This window comes from Tursiops truncatus, chromosome 3, assembly GCF_011762595.2.
Source record: "Tursiops truncatus isolate mTurTru1 chromosome 3, mTurTru1.mat.Y, whole genome shotgun sequence".
NCBI classification, from domain to species: Eukaryota; Metazoa; Chordata; class Mammalia; order Artiodactyla; family Delphinidae; genus Tursiops; species Tursiops truncatus.
The window spans coordinates 109,440,373-109,459,468 of NC_047036.1; the positions used below are offsets into that span (position 1 = coordinate 109,440,373).

Sequence of the window (19,096 nt, forward strand, 5' to 3'; positions counted from 1 at the left end):
CAGGCCTGAGGTGAAGCACTGTCAGGCTGCACTTCAGTGAAGCTGGTCAGAGTGTGTGAACTGGTTGCTGCAACAGTGACTTGGAGTAAGCGGTGGGGCTGAGGGGACTGGGGATTGGACGTGGTGCACAAGATATATATATAATGTGTCACAGGGAGATCTGAGCTAGAATGTGTACAGACATGGGTAAAAAGCTCCAGGGTTGGATAGATAACTCAAAAAACGTGTAGCATAACAAAACGAGCAGCATCAAACTCAGGTGGGGAGGGAAGGAAGCTTGGTTTCTGTAACAGCGTTAACTTCTCTACTCTCCTCACACCCGGTTCTGTGCAGGGTTCCTGATTAACTGACATCACAGTGCCTCCAGAATATAATTACGGTCCTTCCTGCTCTTTCTCCTGTTGCACAAATGAGCAGTTCTGAGTTTTCTCTCTTATTCTCAATGTCACTGATCAGTCATTTGTGACCTTCTGGGCGCAAAAATCATAACTACCTGAATGCTTCAATCTCTTCCAGTGGCAGGGCAATAGCCCAAGTCCCTGCTCCCGGGCTGAACCAAGTATCTGAAAAATCCAAGGCCTCTGTGCAGGCCTGCTGGACTCTTGTGTGACTTGTTTCCGTCAGTCATGATTTTGGGAAACTGACCAGATTATCCTGCCCAGGGATCTCCTCTCAAGGAACCCAGAGGGATGTTTGGTGCGTGGTAAGGTGCTCAGTTAATGCCCATAAGAATTAGAAACCAGGATACCCACAGAAATGCAAAGGACAAAGCAAAGGCAGTGGAGGAACAATTCAGATTTTAAAAATAATAAAAAGTCTTCTACCACAGATCAAAGTGCAAACAGGAGTGTACCCCATAATCTTTTCCTATTCTTGGCAACTAGTTCCTGCCTCCCAGACCTCCCTGGAACACTATCCTGAATTCCAGAAGGGCTGGTGTTTGCCAAAGAGAATTAGTCTGCTTAACACCTAGAATAAGTGATGATGAATGCCTTGGGCAGAGGGCCATGTTCCCTGTCAGGTAGTAAATATCACAACAAATCTTTCCCCTAGGTGTTTGTCATTTAACTGATTTTCTTAAAGGGCTTTTTAAGGTAACAGAAAGAGGCTTGATGCAATTCAACATTAACAATACCTTATGTTGTGTGCCATTGCTATAAAAGCACTTTGGAAAAATACATCTATATTTTCATTTGATCCTCATAAAAGTCTTATGAGATTGAGAAAGGATGCCCAGGATGACAAATCAGAGGTTTCTCAGCAGAAATCATGTCTTCCTGGAGTCTCAGGCAGACCCACCCCAGAAGGTCTCACCTTGGGAAGAAGGGGCCTCATCTCAAGGACAGGTGTGCAAGAGGCTTCCAGAGACACTGGGACATCATCTCTCTGCTGGGCCAGCCGGAAGGCAACAGCCAGGCACCAGACTGACTCTTTTAACCCCGAAGTCTCACATAAGAAACTCTTCTCATGGATGTGTAGGGGAGGTGTGGACATACACTCTATACATCAAGGAGAGTTTGCTAAATGCATGCAGCGGTATCAGTATTTCACAGGGCTAGTCTACTGAAACTTCAGAACTATTGTATTCATAATCATGTAACCTTTGATTATGAACGAAATAGTTCTGAAAACAACAAATGTCATCATAGAATTGCCCTCCCCTAGACCAAACAAAATGAGCATAAAAAAGTAAAAACCTATGAATATTTTTCACCAAAATTAACCAAACAAGAAAGCAGCATAACTTAAAACAATACACTTTAAAAGTCGATGGAAGGAAAGAAACAGAAGATTCTAACATTGCTCCGCAGCTCTTTAGCCATACTGGAAAGGCATCAACATCTGAAACAGTCTCTCTCCTTACTCCCATATCTGGCAAACAGCAGACAGGGTGAAGGTCTCTATTTATTTCCCTGTTCAAAGATTTTTGGCAACTACTGTAGAGAACAAATGGATGAAACAGAGAAAATGGACAACGAGGCTGATTACTCTGAAAGAATTGAGACCTGCTCTATGAGAAATGCTAAAGGGAGTCCTTCAGGCTGAAATGAAAGGACAACAGCAGGACTTTCCTGGTGGCGCAGTGGTTAAGAATCCGTCTGCCAATGCAGGGGACACGGGTTCGAGCCCTGGTCTGGGAATATCCCATATGCCACGGAGCATGCTCTGTGTTCCACAACTACTGAGCCTGCATGCCACAACTACTGAAGCCCGTGTGCCTAGAGCCCATGCTCCACAAAAAGAGAAGCCACCACAATGAAAAGCCCACGCACTGCAATGAAAAGTAGCCCGTGCTCACCACAACTAGAGAAAGTCCATGCGCAGCAACAAAGACCCAATGCAGCCAAAAATAAAAATAAATAAAATAAAATAAATTTATTTTAAAAAAAGGACAAGAGCAATGCAAATCCACATGAAGGAATAAAGAACACGGAAAAAGGGAACTACCTAATAAATATAAAAGACAGTATTAATAAGAGTGAGGAAATGAATACCAATCTTACAGAAAAAAGGGTTATAAAAGAATACTATAAACAACTGTATGCAAACAAATTAGATAACCTAGATGAACTGAACAAATTCCTAGAAACACAAATTATCAAAATCATCTCAAGAAGAAATAAAATCTGAACAGACTTAAAGAGATTGAATTAATAAACAAAACCTCCCATCAAAGAAACGCCCAGAATCAGATGGCTTCACTGGTGAATTCTACCAAATATTTAAAGAAGAATTAACACCAATCCTTCTCAACTTCTTCCCCAGAATAGAAGAGGAGAAGACACTTCCTAACTCATTCTATGAGGCCAGCATTTCCCTGAGACCAAATCCAGACAAAGACATCAAAGGAAAAGAAATCTATAGATCTAATCCCTTATGAACATAGATGTAAAATATTCAACAAAATACTAGCAAGCCAAATCCAGCAGTATAATAAGAGAATTACATACTGTGACCAAGTGGGATTTATCCCAGGAATACAAGGGAAGTTCAATGTATAAACATTAATCAATGTAATACAACACATTAATAGAATGAATGTTTTAAAAAATGATCATATAAATTAATGCAGAAAATCATTTGATAGGGAATTCCCTGGTGGTCCCGTGGTTAGGGTTCCATGCTTCCACTGCAGGGGGCACGGGTTTGATCCCTGGTCAGGGAACTAAGATCCTGCAAGCCACGCAGTGCGGCCAAAAATAAAAATCATTTGACAATATCCAACACCTTTTCTTGATAAAAACAAAACACTCAACAGACTAGAAATACAAAGGGAACTCCCTCGACATGACAGATGGCATCTATGAAAACCTCATAGCTAATGTTATACTCACTGGTGAAACTGAAAGCTCATCCCCTAAGATCAGTAATACAACAAGGATGTTCATCAACAGAAGGATGGCCACTTCTGTTCAACACTGTACTGGGAGTTCTGACCATAATAACTAAGCAAGAAGAAGAAATAAAATGTAGTCAAATTGTGAAGAATAAAATAAAGCTACAGTAATCAAAACACTGCGGTACTTGAAGAAAGACAGACATATAGATCAATGAAATAGAATAGAGAGCCCAGAAATAAACCTTCACATACATAGTCAAATGATTTTTTTAAAAAAATGCCAAGATCGGGCTTCCCTGGTGGCGCAGTGGTTGAGAGTCCGCCTGCCAATGCAGGGGACACGGGTTCGTGCCCCAGTCCGGGAAGATCCCACATGCCGCGGAGCGGCTGGGCCCGTGAGCCATGGCTGCTGAGCCTGCGCATCCGGAGCCTGTGCTCCACAATGGGAGAGGCCACAACAGTGAGAGGCCCACGTACCACAAAAAAAATAAAAAAAATTTTAAAATGCCAAGACCATTTAAGGGGGAAAGGACAGTCTTTTCAACAATGCTGCTTGGAAAACTGGATGTCCACATGCAAAAGAATGAAGTTGGACTCTTACCTTTTACACCATATGCAAAAATTAACTCAAAGATGGATTAAAAAAAAAAAAAGCTAAACATAAGAGCTAAAACCCTAAGACTTTTTCGAAGAAAACATAGGGGGAATTTCCATGACACTGGATTTAGAAATGATTTCTTGGATATGGCACAGCCAACAAAAGAAAAAAATAGATAAATTGGACTTCATCAAAATTAAAAACTTTTGTTTATGTCAATTACATCTCAATAAAGCTGGGGGAAAAAGTTTTGTGCATCAAAGAACATTACCAAGAGATGAAAAGGCAACCTATAGAATGGGAGAAAATGTTTGCAAATCATATTTCCAATAATGGGTTAATATCCAAAATATATAAGGAACTCCTACAACTCAACAATTTAAAAAAGTTTTTTTTAACGGGCAGAGGACTTGAGGAGACATTTCTTCAAATAAGATATACAAATGGCCAATAAGCACATGAAAAGATGTGCTAATCATTAGGGAAATGCAAATCAAACCACAAATAAGATACCATTTCACACCCAGTAGGATGGCTGTTATTAAAAACAAAACAAAACAGAAAATAATAAGTATTGGTGAAGATGAGGGGAAATTGGAACCCTTGCGCATTGCTAGTGGGAATATAAAGCAGTGCAACTGCTATGGAAAACAGCATGGCCTTTCCTCAGAAAAACCAAACACAGAATTACCACATGATCCAGCAATTCTAGTTCTAGGTATACACCCAAAGAAAATGAAAGCATAGACTTAAACATATTTGTACACCTATGTTTACAGCAGCATTATTTACAATAGACAAAAGGTGGAAACAACCCCAAGTGTCCATCAACAGATGCGTGGATAAACAAACTGTGGTATATATACACACAATGGAATACTATTCAGCCTTAAAAAGGAATGGAGTTCTGAGACATGCTATAGCATGGATGAGCCTTGAAAACATTGTTAAGTGAAATAAACCAGACACAAAAGGACAAATATTGTATGATACCATTTATATGAGGTACCTAGAATAGTCAAATTAACAGAGACAGAAGATAGAATAATGGTTACTGGGGGCTAAGGGGGAAGAGTTAATGGGTAAATAGTTTCAGCTTGAGATGATAAAAAAAAACTCTGGAGATGGATGGTGGTATTGACTGCACAACAATTTGAATGTACTTAATGCCATTGAATTGTACACTTAAAATGGTTAAAATGGGACTTCTCTGGTGGCATGGTGGATAAGACTCCACACTCTCAATGAGGGGGCCCAGGTTCCATCTCTGGTCAGGGAACTAGATCCCACATGCATGCCACAACTAAGGAGCCCACGTGCCACAACTAAGACCCACTGCAACTAAATAAATAAATAATTTTTAAAAAGCTTAAAATGATAAACTTTACGTTACATATATTTTACCATAATAATTTTTTTAAAAGAATTGTTCAAGTATAATGGAAATAAACATTCTTAAATATTAAATTCAAGCAATAAGGTACCCATGAATCCTTTTTGAAAGAAATTATTTAAAAATTAAAGCCAGCCCATTATTAAATGAATCCATTCACAACCCATATAACAAAGAGCTAATTTACCTAGCATAAAAAGATCTACTACAAATAAATAAGAAATCAACAACCCCAATGGAAAATTGGGCAAGAAACATAAATAATACACAGGTATTGAAGCACAGATGACTTTTAAACATATGAGAAGATTCTATACCTCTCTCCTAATAAGAGAAATACAAATGAAAACTATACTGAGATATCATTTTTCACCTGTCCATCCATCCTCCTCTCTGTACAAATGCAAAGAAAAATGTATCTAATGATATTTTCCTAATATTAGTAGTAATAATTTTTAGATAGTAGGATCTGGGGAGCTTTTAAAAACATCTATTGTTGTATTTGCTATAGTGTTTATATTCCTTATAAAGAGTATGTACACATTTTTAAGTAGCTTTAGTTAAAAAATAAAACTGGAGAGCTCCCCTGGTGGCGCAGTGGTTGGGAGTCCACCTGCCGATGCAGGGGACACGGGTTCATGCCCCGGTCCGGGGGGATCCCACATGCCGTGGAGCAGCTGGGCCCGTGGGCCGTGGCCACTGGGCCTGCGTGTCCAGAGCCTGTGCTCTGCAGCGGGAGAGGCCACAGCAGTGAGAGGCCCGCATACCACAAGAAAAACAAAAAACATAACAAAAAAATAATAAAACTGGAGGTAAATATGCAAGATGAGGACAAAGATGAATTATTTTCTTCTGTGTAATTTTGAGTATTTTTTTTAGACTCCTCCAACCCCCTCCCAAACTTTCACATATTTTAATGTATTTCAACTCCTGATATGACACACTTCCAGTTTTATATTTCTTTTTGACATTCCTGCCTTCATACATACATCGTCCTCCTTCATCTCTGATTATCCTAATTCTATCCCTGTTCAAGGTTCACCTCAAAGCACATCCTCTTGGGAGGCACTATAGCTTATTGGCTAAGTGTCCACACCTGGAGCAGATATGTGGTCCCTGAGGTCCAAAAGTAGGCTTCTCCACTTACTAGTTCTATAAGTTTGAGCAACTTACTTAACCATTCTGAGACTCAGTTTCCTCATCTGTAGAATAGATGATCGATCTAATTAGGTTTTTATAAGGATTCAACTGGATCATGCATGTAAAGTACACAGCAGAACTAAATTTGTGTTGAAAATAATATTGCTATTCCTCCTGACCCCCCCCAATGTAATTATTGACTCTACAAATAATTAATCTTTATTTTCTGTTTGGTTTCATGAGGGGAATTATAACTACCTTTGGGAGGAAAGACAAGTCTTCTACCCCTAAAGTACTTAAGTAGTACATTCACTTTACATTTGGTAGTTTTTCTTTTTGTTCAACAGATATTTTTACTCATTCATCCCTTAATGAGAGGCAGACCCCTCAGGAAAATATAATTCATGATGCCCACACCAACTTCTTTTTCTTTTTAGTCCAAGCAGATTAATGGTACCTGGGCTTCTCGAAAGCTTTGGTAACAAAACATGTAAACTCACTTACTGTCAGCCTCCAGCCTTCACAGTGAGATGGGTTTGGGCTGTCTGGTGTCTGGGATTAGTGAAGGAAATGTTTGACCTATGAGAAAGCTCAGTAGTAGTCATGATCTGTGTTCAAGCCTGTTTCAATGGGATAAGCCAATGTTGGACCAGAAGAGCTCTGCCCTCTCACAGGTGATTCACTCAAACAGCAAGTCTCCACAGCAAGGTCATCCTATGCCACCCAGCTCTCCAGAGGCACCTTGCTCAGGGAGAAAGATGTCAGAACAAGAGTGCCTTTTGGTGTGCTAACTTCTTTTCCGTACAGAATGACAGAGATTTCCATCTGTATTGCCAAATATATGTCTTTCCCTTTGGGAACACTTATAAAAGGCTAGTTCTTTTCCCCAGAGAACCAGGGACACCCAAAGCAAAATTATTTACCTTTGATTGTTCAAGAACAATTGCTCACCCCTTTCTTTCTTTCTTTCTTTTTTTTTTTTTTTTTGTGGTACGCGGGCTTCTCACTGTTGCGGCCTCTCCCGTTGCGGAGCACAGGCTCCGGACGCGCAGGCTCAGTGGCCACGGCTCCTGGGCCCAGTCGCTCCGCGTCACTGGGTGGGATCTTCCCGGACCGTGGCATGAACCCATGTGCCCTGCATCGGCAGGCGGACTCTCAACCACTGAGCCACCAGGGAAGCCCTCCCTTTCTATTTTTTGACTTTTGCCTCCTCCTCAAGAAAGTTAAGAGATATTTTTGCTATTGGCAGGTCGTATTTTTCTAGAGGCAAACAGTTATAGTATTGAGTTCTAAAGTGAGGTTTGAAGGTTATCCATGGAACAAGCGTTTTATAAAGACACTAGCTCACGCAGAGGACATAGCTGATAGTTTAATAGTAAAGCAGAACATATCTTATGAATGGGAAAGTGGATACAGAGGTCCCCTGCCCACCTGACACCTCACCCAACATGGGCAGAACAGAACCCCTACAAAACTTGGTCCTTTTCAAGATTCTCCAACTCAGTGAAGGACATCATTGTGTCAGTGTGAGTCCTCCTAGAGCAGACAGCAAGATGGTATTAAATGTGTGAGTTTAATGGGAAAAATGTTCATGAAGTGTAAAGAGGAGAGGGAGCAAGAGAAGGCAGAGAGAGACTCAAACCACGATGCAGGTATGTCCCCTGTGAAAGGGGAGAGGGAAGGAAGGAGGATTAGGTAGGAAGATCCTCAGACTGCAGAGCTCTGAGAAAGTGCTGGCCACACTGATGGGAAGCCCCAGAATACAGATTTCCTGTTGGAGGAGTCCCACCTTGGGCAGAAATGGCCTGGCTCTTGTACCCACACTGTGATCATTCATTGACTGGGAGCAGCCAGAACGTTGAGGCCTTGTGTAAATACTGCAGTGGATCTGAAGGTGCAGTGGCTGGAGGCTCTCAGCTAACTATATTCATCGTAGAAGGGTCTCTTGAAGAGACATCTGAGTACCTACATTCCTGCCACAATCATTCATTCAATTACACAACCTGGGAGTCATGCTTGGTACCTCCTTTTCCGTTATCTCTAAGACCCAATCCATTGCTAAGTTCCTGACCATTTTACCTCCTAAACAGCTCTCACATCTGTCCATTTCTCTCTGTCTCCCCTACCACTACCACCGTCATCTTGCTCCCAACAGGTGACCATCTTTCAATCCATTCACCACACAGCAGACAAAGCAGTCATTTCAAAACACAAGTCAGATGCTACAACCCCTTGCTTAAACAACATAGTGCTCATGGGATAAAGACCTAAGTCCTGAGCATGACCTTTAAGGCCCTACCTGTTATGGCTTTGCCTTACTCTATAGCCTCCTGTGGACTTGGGTTCTTCTTATGGCTCAACTGACCCTTTGAGTTTCAGATAGACAATGGTTCAGATCCAGCCTTCTTCCAGTTCCCGAAATGTTCCAAGTTCTTTCCTGCCTCAGGACCTTTGCACATGCTGTTTCCTCCACTAATTATCTCTTCTCCAACCCCATGCCCCTTTACCCAGTTAACTAATCCTCATTCCTCAGCTCCCAGTTCAAACAACCCTTCTTCTGAGAAGCCTTCTAGGACCCCCCCCCCCACCCCTCCAGGGAGGTTCAAATCCTTCTCATAGAATGAAATGCCCTTTGTAACATTTAGGATGGTATTCTATAATTGACTGATTATTTGGTCGTCTGACTACATCACTAAAGTGTGTTTCCTGAAGGCAGAGACTGTGTCTATTTTCACTCATTATTGAATCCCCAGGATTAGCAGAGCGGCTGCATTTTGCAGTTGCCACAAAATACTTGTTGAATGAATGAAGTACCTAAAAGAGTTTTTTTATTTTTTTCCTTTTTATTTGAATCACACCAGGTGTTTTCTTTTCTAACCATTTCTTTCCATTTATACTGTTCTCTAGCTGTGTTGCCTGATCTCCTCCACCCCAGCCCCATCCCCACTCTCTGCCCATGATAAAGTTTTTGAGTGCTGGCCTTGGACTTGGATTTTCAGGTCTTCATTGATGAGCACTACAGGCCTGGATAAAGTGCTTGCTGCAGAACTTGCTATTGCATAAGATTGTATTCTAGATTTAGAAGGTCAGGGAGGGTAAGAAAGAAAAGAAAGTGAGTTGCCCTCAAAGAATTGGGATACAAAATCAAGTCAATCAGAGCAAAGATATGCTTCCATAAAGAGAAATAAGGACTCCAGGACTTACAAGGCCTAACAGTACTGTTATTCAGTAAGGCCTTATTTTATCTAAAAAAGAAATGTGTCCATCTGAGAAGGAGCAACCCATGTAGCATAATAAAAAAGATGTGAGTGTTGATCAGGCACCATCCCGAGGAGAAGGGCCAGCCAGGCCAGCAGGAATGAGAGCCCAGTCCCCCCAGCAGGTCATCTGACCTTTGCTGTGGAAGATGACGCAGCAGGCTACCCAAGCCTGAGATCATTAAACATTTAAGGCAGATAATTCACTCTTCCGATTCTATTTCAAGCTCGCCAAGCCACTTTCTGAAAATTAGGCTCCAAACTGCACAGTTCAAAATGCACAGAACAGAGTGCATTCATCAGGCAAACTCTAGAGTCCGGTGTTCTGGGCGGTTTTGCTTCTAACAGGAATAGTTAAGCTCCAGGTTTTGGAATCAGCCTTTATTTGAACCCTGACTCTACCACTTATATACATATTAACTGTGTGACCTTGGGGATTTCCTTCATTTTTTCCCCCAACTGAAAAAACATGGCAAGGCACTACAGGACTGTAGAGAGAATTAAATGAGACAATGTATGTAATGCACTTAACATAGAGTCTAGCAAATAGTTAATGAAATCAATAAGTTTGCATCCTGATTTTACACTTCGCTGATTTTTAGTCAATGCTGGAACACTGAAAGATGAAATGTTTGACCCCACAAGGTTGAAGACCAAATCTAGACCTTGGGAAATCACCAAGACTCCAGGCTAGCCATCACCTCCTGGCACCTCTCTGTTCCCATGTGTAACATCTATAAAAGGCAACCAGGATTTGGCTTTATCTTCTTGTGACTTTTATTTTCTCTTTTTCTGCCCCTCATCTCCCAGACATACTTTTTTTTTTTTTTTTTGCGGTATGCGGACCTGTCACTGTTGTGGCCTCTCCCGTTGCAGAGCACAGGCTCTGGACGTGCAGGCTCAGCGGCCATGGCTCACGGGCCCAGCTGCTCCGCGGCATGTGGGATCTTCCCGGACCAGGGCATGAACCCGTGTCCCCTGCATCAGCAGGCGGACTCTCAACCACTGTGCCACCAGGGAAGCCCCCCAGACATACTTTTGATGTAACTTTAGCTCTACTTTGCTCTCACAGAGTCAAGAATTATTGTCCTATAACAAGGAAGAGGCTCCAAGGCTTGCCTTGATGATTTTTTTTTTTTTTTTCCTTTTTGCTTCATACCACAGACCAAAAGCATCATCTTCTGGAGGGGAAAACGTGTTTTTCTAAGGTCATCCTTTGGCCTGCCCCACTGCCCCACCTGCTCTTGAGGGAAACACTGCAAGGACACATGAAAAGCCACAACATCAGTCACAGATCAAGGCCTCCATCATGCAGGGAATGTGCCCAAATTACAAACAGGCAAACCAAAGTGACTGGCAGATTAAGCAGTTTGTTTTGTTTTTCTGTTCCAGTTATCACACTGCTCTATGACAAAAAATAACAAAGAAACACATGGCAAATTGTTTTTTGGGTACAGAGTCTTGACAGTGTTTTTCGGTTTCTACAGAAGTGCTTACAAAAGTATTTTTCAGCTGTCAGTGGCTGATGCTGGACAGAGCTGTAGAGACTTCTGTCAAACTTTGTTAGCAGTGGCATAATTATAGGGGTTAATTGTCAGGCTAAGTGTGAGGTGCCTTCCAAAAAGACTGCAGTGCCCTCCCCATCCCCCCCTCCAGTTCTTCTAAGTGAAGATAACACAGTTCGAACTTTGAAAACTATCCTTTTATCAACTGACTATTAGACAAGGTTTATGAAGCATCCAGAAAAACAATGATTTGGTCGCTGCCCTCAAAGAACCCACCTACAGCCAATAGAAAATACCAAATATTTTCTCCCTTATATCGTTTCATTTAATTCCCACAACCCTGAGGTAGGTATGGTTATTATCCTCATCCTACAGGAGAAGAAACTAAAGCTAAGGGAGTAAATATTTTGCTCCAAATCACACAGCCAACAAGTGCCAGAGTCAGGGCTTTAACCTGGAATCTCTAAATCCTCGGGTATTGATAGGCACCACTCAGACCAGGATTCCAAACCTTAAACTTGCTGTTCCAGTTCTTCTTATCAAACGAAGCGCCCCTCATTTCACCGACATCATTGACTTTTAGTTCCCCGCTGACCCAGGATGAAGAGCCTGGTACCTCGTGGTCAGGAACGCGCTGTCGGCGGTGCCTGTGCCCCCAGCGGGGCAGAGGGACCAGTGCGCATGCCTGGGCTGGGGAGCGCCGGACCCCCGGGGTCTGCGAACGAAACCTGCAGCAGTTCCCTCAGCACCTCCCACCGGGACCCTTCAGAGGCTTGCCCCCGAACGCCCAGGCCAGCACCCGCCTGCTCAGGCCAGAAACCCACGAAGCGCCGCCGGCAGTCAGATCCCGGGCCCGCCTCCAGCTGCGAGGCCCCGGCGGGCGCTAAATGAAGGGCAGATGAGAAAGCAGCCCGGGGGGATTGAGGCGCCGTGGGCCGCGTAGCCGGGCGAGGGCGCAATGCGCGGCCGCGACGTGCGCAACGGGCTGACTAGCGGTGTCTCGGGTGGACGTGGCTCCAACCGAACGCCGCCCGGACGGCCGCGTGCAGACCCGAGGCCCGGGCCCCCGCCTCTGGCTGACGGCCCCGCGCTCCGCGTTCACCGCGCGCTCGGGCTCAAGCCCGCCTCTCGGCCGCTTTCACTTTTGCTTTCGCTTTCCTGCCGAGAGTGTTGAGGAAAATGAAAGTGGCGGTGTCCAACAGCCGGCGTATCAGCCGTCGGGGCGAGGGGCGCAGGGTACAGGCGGTGGGCCTGGGGCTAGCGAGCTGAGGCCACAGCCCGCGCCCGGCGAGGTAAGCGCAGCCCTTTCGTGGTCGCCTCGCGGGCTCCTCCTTGCGGACCGCGCGGGCGGGACGCCAGGCAGACGTTGGGCGAGGGCCGGCCTGGCCGGGGGTTCCTGCGGCGGGGCTGGGAGGGCCTGAGATGCGGTACCGCTGGGCTCTTGTGGCTCTGATCCTCCAGGCAGGGCTGGAAGCCCAGGGCGGGGTGGCGGGGGGCTTGGACAAACGCGCCAAGGATCTGGCTGCGTGGGGTCGAGGTGGGGCGGGGGCTAGCCAGGCCACCGCTCCCATCACACGTTTTCTTTTTGTAGAAGGCCGACACCCACCCCACCCCACGCCTCCACCGAGTTTCTGTAAAAATCAAAGTGGAAGGATGTATGTAAAATGCTGAGCAGAATGTCTCACCTGAGCCCAGCAGGGAGGAATTCATAATTTACGCCTTCTTATCTCTATCAAACTCCTCTGCTTGGGCACGCAGCCCCATACCTGGCTTGTTCGGCTACGTTTTTCAGATTTGGTGTACTTGGGCGCACCTGGGGTGCCTTTCAGGTGTTCCCTGAGCTGGCAAGCTTGCAGCTCATCTCCCTTGGTCGTAGGCATGGAGAGTAACTAGGCCAGGATGCCGCTCCCTCCCCAAGGCTCTGCCCAGGTGAAAACAGGGGCTGACTCTGCAGGGGCCCCAACCCCAGGGCTGGCAGAAATGGTCAGGGGTGGATGCACTCGGGGACTCAGTCCATCCCAAACAGGACACTTTCTGTCCACTCTGTCCACCAGCAGAAGGGTGAAAGATGAATGCCCAGGTCTTTGCCCTTGGTCATGCCAGCTCAAAATTGGGCTCCACCTCAAGGCTATGGAGACAGCCGCTGCCCTTGGGTGTCCCCCATTCCCTGGCAAGAGAAAATATATATGCAAGGTGCCCACAAGACCAGTTGTGTAGATGGGAGAAGACCCTAAGTGTTAGGAGTAAAGTGACTAAATCTGCAGGCACTTGACTTACTTTGGAGTGATGATGGTTTTTGTAGGCAATACTAAGAGCACCCGCCTTTTACTCAACTTTTGTCTCAGCCTAATCACATGGATCTGAGCATAAGGCCCATTACTGAAAGAACACTTGAATAACCTTAACTTTGAAAACAGCCTTGACAAAACATCAAGGTCCTAATTTTTAAAACATGGAGTTCCCCCTCTGTACACCCCTTCAGGGTGGTGGTGAGTATTTATTGCTTTTAGAAAATACCACCTTTATCATGAGCCAGAAAATCGGATTCTTTGATTTTGTGATGTACTTTCAATGAGCTATTCCTTTTCTTTGGAATTCGTTAATGTCTCTTCTCTCTCCTATTAACTAAATTTAAGCTGAAATGCATGGTTCTCTCCCTTTCCTCTCTTCTGTCTGTGGGTGGAGAGGGAGAGGTTTGTAGTCGACACCATCCACAGCATTTTCACCACCCCAGGTTCTTGCTTCCATGTTCCTGAAAACCGAATGAATCCGCTAAAGACCGTGCAAGCCTCCCTACTACCTTCTTTTCTCGTGGCTTTATTATTCATTGGTTTAGCCACCAGCATGTGATGTACTTTATTACATTTTTCACAAGAAAATGATGCATGGAATTTTATTTTCCTTAGGATCTCAGGCCTTCAAAATTGAATTGCTCATACTCTTCAGTCATGGCACACTATAACCCTTGGTCCATTTAGAGTCTGTCATTTTGTTTCATTTCGTTATTTCCTTTTATCCTCCATTTCTCAACACGCTCCTTCCCGTGCACGCACACTTAGGCAGCCATGGTGACATATTTGTTTGTTTTACAAACTACCTTTCCTTATATCTTCTCAGAAAATGTTTATCTTTGAAATGTATGTCATGTTTTGCTTTTGTTGTACTTATCTAAATAAATACTGCTGTGCTATAAATCTCATACTGTTTCTTTGATTCCCTCAGCATTATGTTTTTAAGTCGAACCATATTGATATATGTAAGTCTGATTCATTAATCCTGGCTGTTGCATAATTTTCTATCAAGAGTGTACACCGCAAGTACTTAAGTAGTCCCCTGGAAATAGACATTAAGTGGCCTCCAACTCCTTGCTTCCACAAACAGTGCTGCACCAGATATCCTTTCCAGTGTCTCTGTGTGTTCTCTGGCAAGAATGTCTCTGAGATAGATAGATCCATAGATAGGTATGAGATTGCTAATTCTGGGATACTTGTAGGATGTCTTTTACTAAAAACTGCTACTTTGTGCTGCTGAATGGCTTCATCAGTTTCCTCCCACCAGGAGTCCATGAAGAGTCCCTTTTCCAATGTCTGTCAGCGCTTATTATTATCTAATTTACTAATTTTTTGTCAAACTAGTGGGTTAAGCAGTACTCCATTTCTGTTTTAATTGAGCATCTCATCATATTGTTTTGCCATTTGTGAATTGCCTATTTGTCTCATTACTCTTCTTCTAGGTTTCTGATATTTTCTATCTGGTTTTCATTTTGATCCTTATATATTGGTATGCTCACTAAAATGTTAATCCTTCGTGAAATGTCAATGTTGTAAATCTTCCCGTAGTCTGGTCTCCTATCTGTTAGCTTCATTTATGGTCTCCTTTTTATTATTATTAACAACTTTATTAAGATATAATTTACATACCATAAAATTCACCCATTAAAAGGATACAATTCAGTGGTTTGTGGTATATTTACAGAGGGTGTAACCATCACCATAATCTAATTTTAGAACATCTTTATTACTCCATTAGCAGTCATTCTCCAGTATCCCTTAATATTCCCCTCCCCAGCCCTAGGCAAGCACTAATCTACTTTCAGTCTCTATATACTTGCCTATTTCTGGACATTTCATATAAATGGGATTGTAACAATATGTGGTTTGTTGTGACTGGCTTCATACACTTAGCATAATGTTTTGGAGGTTTATCCACACTACAGCATGTGTCAGTAGTTTGTTCCTTTTTTAAAAAAATTTTTGGCTGCATTGGGTCTTCGTTGCTGCACGCGGGCTTTCTCTAGTTGTGGCGAGTGGGGGCTACTCTTCCTTGCGGTGCGCGGGCTTGTCATTGCGGTGGCTTCTCATTGCAGAGCACAGGCTCTAGGCATGCGGGCTTCAGTAGTTGTAGCACGCAGGCTCAGTAGTTGTGGCTCCCAGGCTCTAGAGCATAGGCTTAGTAGTTGTGGCACATGTGCTTAGTTGCTCCGTGGCATGTGGGATCTTCCTGGAGCAGGGCTCGAATCCATGTCCCCTGCATTGGCAGGCGGATTCTTAACCACTGCACCACCAGGAAAGCCCCAGTTTGTTCCTTTTTATTGCCCAGTATATTCCATCATGTGGATAAACATTTTGTTTATCCATTCATCAGTTTAGGGACACTTAGATTGTTTCTGCTTTTTGGCTGTTACTAATAATGCTTCTATGAACATTCATATACAAATTTTTGTGTAAACATATATTTTCACGTCTCTTGGGTATATACCTAGAAGTGGAATTGCTGGATCATATGGTATGTCTTTGTTTAAACTTCCAAAGTAGCTGCAACATTTTACAGTCCCACTAGCAATGCATGAGTGTTTCAATTTGTCTACATCCTCACCAACACTTGTCTATATTTTTGATTATAGCCATCCTAACAGGTGTAAATTTCGAGCTCATTGTGGTTTTAGTTTGCACTTCCCAGATGGTTAATGATATTGAGCATCTTTTAATATGCTTATTAGCCATTTGTATATCTTCTTTGGAATAATGTCTATTCAGATCTACTTGGAAAATTTGATTGTCTTTTGTTATTGAGTTGTGTTATTTATATATTCCTTTTTTTTTCTTATGACCTCTTCTGGAATCATCAAGGTGTCTTTGTCCCCATTCCTTCCTTCCTGCATTTCATTTAGTGACTTGGAATTCTGTATCCTATTAGGAGCCCTCATTAAGTTCTAAGCATAGGTAAACATATTTTCCTATAAATGCTAAAAATTAATCAGAATGTCCAACTTCATTTCAAACATAAGAAACTTTTTAGCATGTTTTTAATCCTCCTCTCCCACAGGCACATACACACGTGTCTGCCTAAGAATTATTGAAATAATCTGGAAGCTTCCTATTGTTATTAACTCTTCATGCTTCAAAATACGCTTTTATTTTTCTATTTTAGAAGTCTTAACAGTTGCATTAATCTGTAACCTATTTGTGCAGTTGCTCATTACACCAAGATAGGAAGGCTTAAACACATGTTTATTTTAGAGTTTTCATTGACTTACTGAAAAGTTTTAGTGTTTTGTGTCTCAGGAGTAATGCCTCTCTGGGTCTCTTATTTCTCAAAAGTATTCTTTGGAATCCATGCTATTCTGATCCTCATTTGACCTTTGCCTGCACAAAAGCATTCTAAAATATTTGCAAATGCTAAAGTCACTTCCTCATGTTTTACTGAGTTTACTTTAGCTTGGTTAAACCAAGTGCAATATCAGTTTGTGTAAATTTACCACTAGCTGAGGTTCATATAATTGCCCTCCCCAGGGTCAGAAACTGGCTGGAGGAGTATGAAAATAGCTTTGAAAATTCAGCTGCTGAATATCTTACACTAAAAAGCTTAACATTTTAACATTTTTGTTTATAACAGTATCTGAGGGTGAAGTAAAGTGGGCACTCTCATAGTAAAACTATGGTAAAACTAACTTGGATGGAGTTTATCAAAACCTTTTTAAAGTGTCCATACATTTTATCCCCATAATTCTGATTTCAACATGTATCCTAAAACATGTTTGCCTTTGGGCTTATTTCAGGTGGTGCAGGGTAATTCGAGGTGGGATACATTTGCAGCATCATCTAACACTGACTCCCATGGTAAGAAAGTTATTCCTCTGGTCAATTCCTTTCCAATCTTCTGACCAAGGGGAGGAGAAAAATCTCATCTTGGAGCTAATATGTCTTTAACACCTTGTTAAGCCTTCCTAATCTCCCACTTGATATAAAAGGATGAGCAAAGGGATAGCAATATCAACTGTATTTTCGTGACACTGTTGTGTTTTCCATTGTATTTATTTATTGTGACTGCCTTCATTTATGACATTTGATGCTGGTTTTCCATTGACAATAGTAAATAAGGTTTGCTTTTAAAACACTTTTATTTAAGGGCAAAAATGAGTTGATTTAAAGAGAAATGTTAAGTACGGTACAGATGGCATTTAATTATGGCAAAATAATAATATTGATGTATGGATGACTGAAAGGTGTGAAACACAACCCTAAGAAATAATCTGAGCTTCAGACACAGATTTTAAATGGGGAGGTGTTCTTATATATGGGGCTGTTCTTCCCAGTGTGACTTCCGTTATCATAAAGTTAGAAACCACTCCGTTGTCTAACAATAAGGGATTAGTTAAGTGATTTTGATACCATGGAAAATAGTGATAGAATAGTGCCAAATCTTAAAGTATATCTACTGACATGGAAAAATTATATACTGTTAGATAAAACAAAGCTGGTTGCAAAAGAAAAATATGCACACTATCCTAATGTTGTTAAAAAGAAAGTGTGTATGTGTGTATGCCTGTGTGTTTGTGTGTGAAAAATTGGAAGAAATATTTACAGGTAAGTTATCTCTGGACTGTTGGGAGTACAGGAAATTTTTGGGGTTTCCACTAATAAACATATGTCACTTTTGTCAACAGAAAAACAATTTAAACATATAACTATTTTTAAATTAATGTGTCCTAACCTTAACAGGACTGCCTGGTATTTTGCCATCTGCAGGCACTCCTGGGTCCTTATATGCTCCTAGAATCTAGTTAGGTCCCTGTGGCCTCCTGCAAAGCCATGGGAGGATGACAAGACTTTCTTGCCACCCTTCAGTATCCTCCAGGGTATTTGTCTTGGTAGGTATATATTTATACTTTTGGAGTAAAATAGAATATATCTAAAATCCTAATATCTAAAATAGAATATATCTAAAATAAATCTAAATCCAATAAAATAATTTTTATTGCCTCTTCTTCTCAATAGCCCTTTTAGACTGGACCAGATTAGGATCCCACTTTTTCAGTAGATCTGAATCATTAAATAGCAATGGAGGAAATGCTGGAAGAGGGTCTCCTAGTTTCTCCTTTATTCTCTTTCTTTAACTTCTGCATTATGCTACTGACCGTGAAATTTCTATATGTTAGATATAATCATGGTTCTGTTTCACCTGGGTTGAAGATAGGTATATTTAAATTTAGATGCCTCCTTTCCAGGATTACAAAATCTCTCTTAGGAAGAAAAAAAGGTTCACTGCAAGGCCTAATGCTTGGCAGAAACAATTGCTGCTTTTTTCCTAGTCGAAATTCCGAGTGTTAGTTCTTAGAGTGTTCCTGGAAATCCCTGGACTCCTTTGTGGGAAAGGGGTTGGCAGGTCCCTGTTAAGTGAGCAGATGGTGTCTCTATCTGGAGGTGGTCTTACAGCCCTGATGCAAGCTTCCGCCTTCTACAAAGGGTGGTAAGCGCTGCCCAGGGTGAGCCAGGCAGGTCCTGAGCCTAAAGAAGGCCTGCTGCTGCATTCCAATAATGTCTGGAACTTGACTGGCCGACTCCTCCCCTCCTGGGGTCCTTC

The 19,096-nt window shown here is 42.5% G+C and overlaps 1 protein-coding gene across 4 annotated transcripts in view; it reads left to right on the plus strand.

The window, feature by feature from the left end:
* Positions 1–12,130: 12,130 nt before the first annotated feature.
* Positions 12,131–19,096, plus strand: part of RAD50 (RAD50 double strand break repair protein) — a 233,741-nt gene continuing 226,775 nt past the window's right edge. The window contains exons 1-2 of one of the 4 annotated variants that reach the window (XM_073802508.1): positions 12,131–12,525; positions 17,292–17,352. In XM_073802508.1, coding sequence (XP_073658609.1) covers positions 17,350–17,352 — 3 coding nt within the window. In that variant the 5' untranslated portion in view covers positions 12,131–12,525; positions 17,292–17,349. The remainder of the gene's footprint in view (positions 12,526–17,291; positions 17,353–19,096) is intronic. The other 3 variants (XM_073802510.1, XM_073802509.1, XM_073802511.1) reach the window with 3 other exon arrangements.